Consider the following 1217-nt stretch of genomic DNA (forward strand, 5'->3'; position numbering starts at 1 on the left):
TCAGTAAAATAAAGTGTGCTTGAAAATGCCAAAATGAAACTCATCACTGTATGATAACTTAAAAAATTAATAAAATTGTTTTGTAAACTAGTGAAATATTGACAAAAAGTGAAGGGTTTAAAAGCAATAAGATTGTAAGTGGAAACTGCATGGACCCTTATCTCAGAACTGCCTGGAATACAGAATAATTTGCATAGGCTGAGCAGTGCCCCCGATGGCCTAGAGTCTATAACAGGCCTTGTTATCCTGACTTTTCCTAGCATGAACAGGGCTCAGTGGAGATGTTTGAGCATCTGGTTAATTCTAATAAACTCAAACCTGTCATGGAACACTATGGTCTCATCCCTGAGGAAGATATTTGCTTTATCAAGGAACAAATTTTGGGACCACCTATAACACCAATCAAAGATTGTTCGGTAAGTTTTTATTCAAGTTCTTTGTAACAAACGTGCTTTTCATCTAATCACTTCTTGATTTCCTCAGAGCTACATTGACTATTTCAGAGGGACTGAAATATAAGTCACATGCATCTGCCTTTTAATGCAAAATAAATGAAAGATCTATGTTTTTCCCACATCTTGAATTCTTTAGAAGTTACTTTCCCAAGTGGTACTTCATACCTGCAATGCCAGCACTTGGGATACAGAGGCAACAGGATCAAAATGCAAAAGTGTACATCTTGGGCTGGAGAGACAGCTCAATGGGTAGGAGTGCTTAGTACCTGAGTCTAGATCCCTAGCACCCCTGTAAAAAGCCAGTGTGAGCTGCCTTTAATCCCAGCACTCAGCAGGTGGATCACTGTTAGTTCTCAGCCTGGTCTACATAGCAAGGTCCAGGCCAGCTGGGGCCACATAGTGAGACCCTGTCTAAAAAAAAATCTACCATGGGCTATGCATATACCTATAGCCCCTGCACTATGAGAGGTAGAGACAGGAAGATCCCTGAGGTTTGTAGCCAGCAAGCTACAGTTTCAATCAGGAATCCTGTTTCAAAAAATAAGGTGGGAAGCCTGAAGAGATAGCTCAGCAGTCAAGAGCACTGGCTGCTTTTGCAGAGGACCCAGGTTCATTTCCCAGCATTCATATGGCAGCTAATAACTATCCATAACTCCAGTTCCAGGGGGAAGCCGATTGAACTGCAAATATCTTATTCTTTTTTTAAATTTCTTTATTTATTTTAATATTTTATTATTTTTATTTTATGTGTATGAGTGTATT

General features: G+C 39.5%; 1 protein-coding gene across 1 annotated transcript in view; it reads left to right on the forward strand.

Moving 5' to 3' along the window:
- Window positions 1-562, forward strand: part of LOC103736931 (deoxynucleoside triphosphate triphosphohydrolase SAMHD1) — a 25237-nt gene extending 24675 nt beyond the window's left edge. The window contains exon 7 of the mRNA XM_008836546.2: window positions 261-562. Within this exon, the coding sequence (XP_008834768.2) occupies window positions 261-443 (183 nt within the window). The 3' untranslated portion in view covers window positions 444-562. The remainder of the gene's footprint in view (window positions 1-260) is intronic.
- The last annotated feature ends 655 nt before the right edge of the window (window positions 563-1217 follow it).

The sequence above is a fragment of the Nannospalax galili genome, unplaced genomic scaffold (genome assembly GCF_000622305.1).
Source record: "Nannospalax galili isolate Female #2095 unplaced genomic scaffold, S.galili_v1.0 scaffold258, whole genome shotgun sequence".
NCBI lineage: Eukaryota > Metazoa > Chordata > Mammalia > Rodentia > Spalacidae > Nannospalax > Nannospalax galili.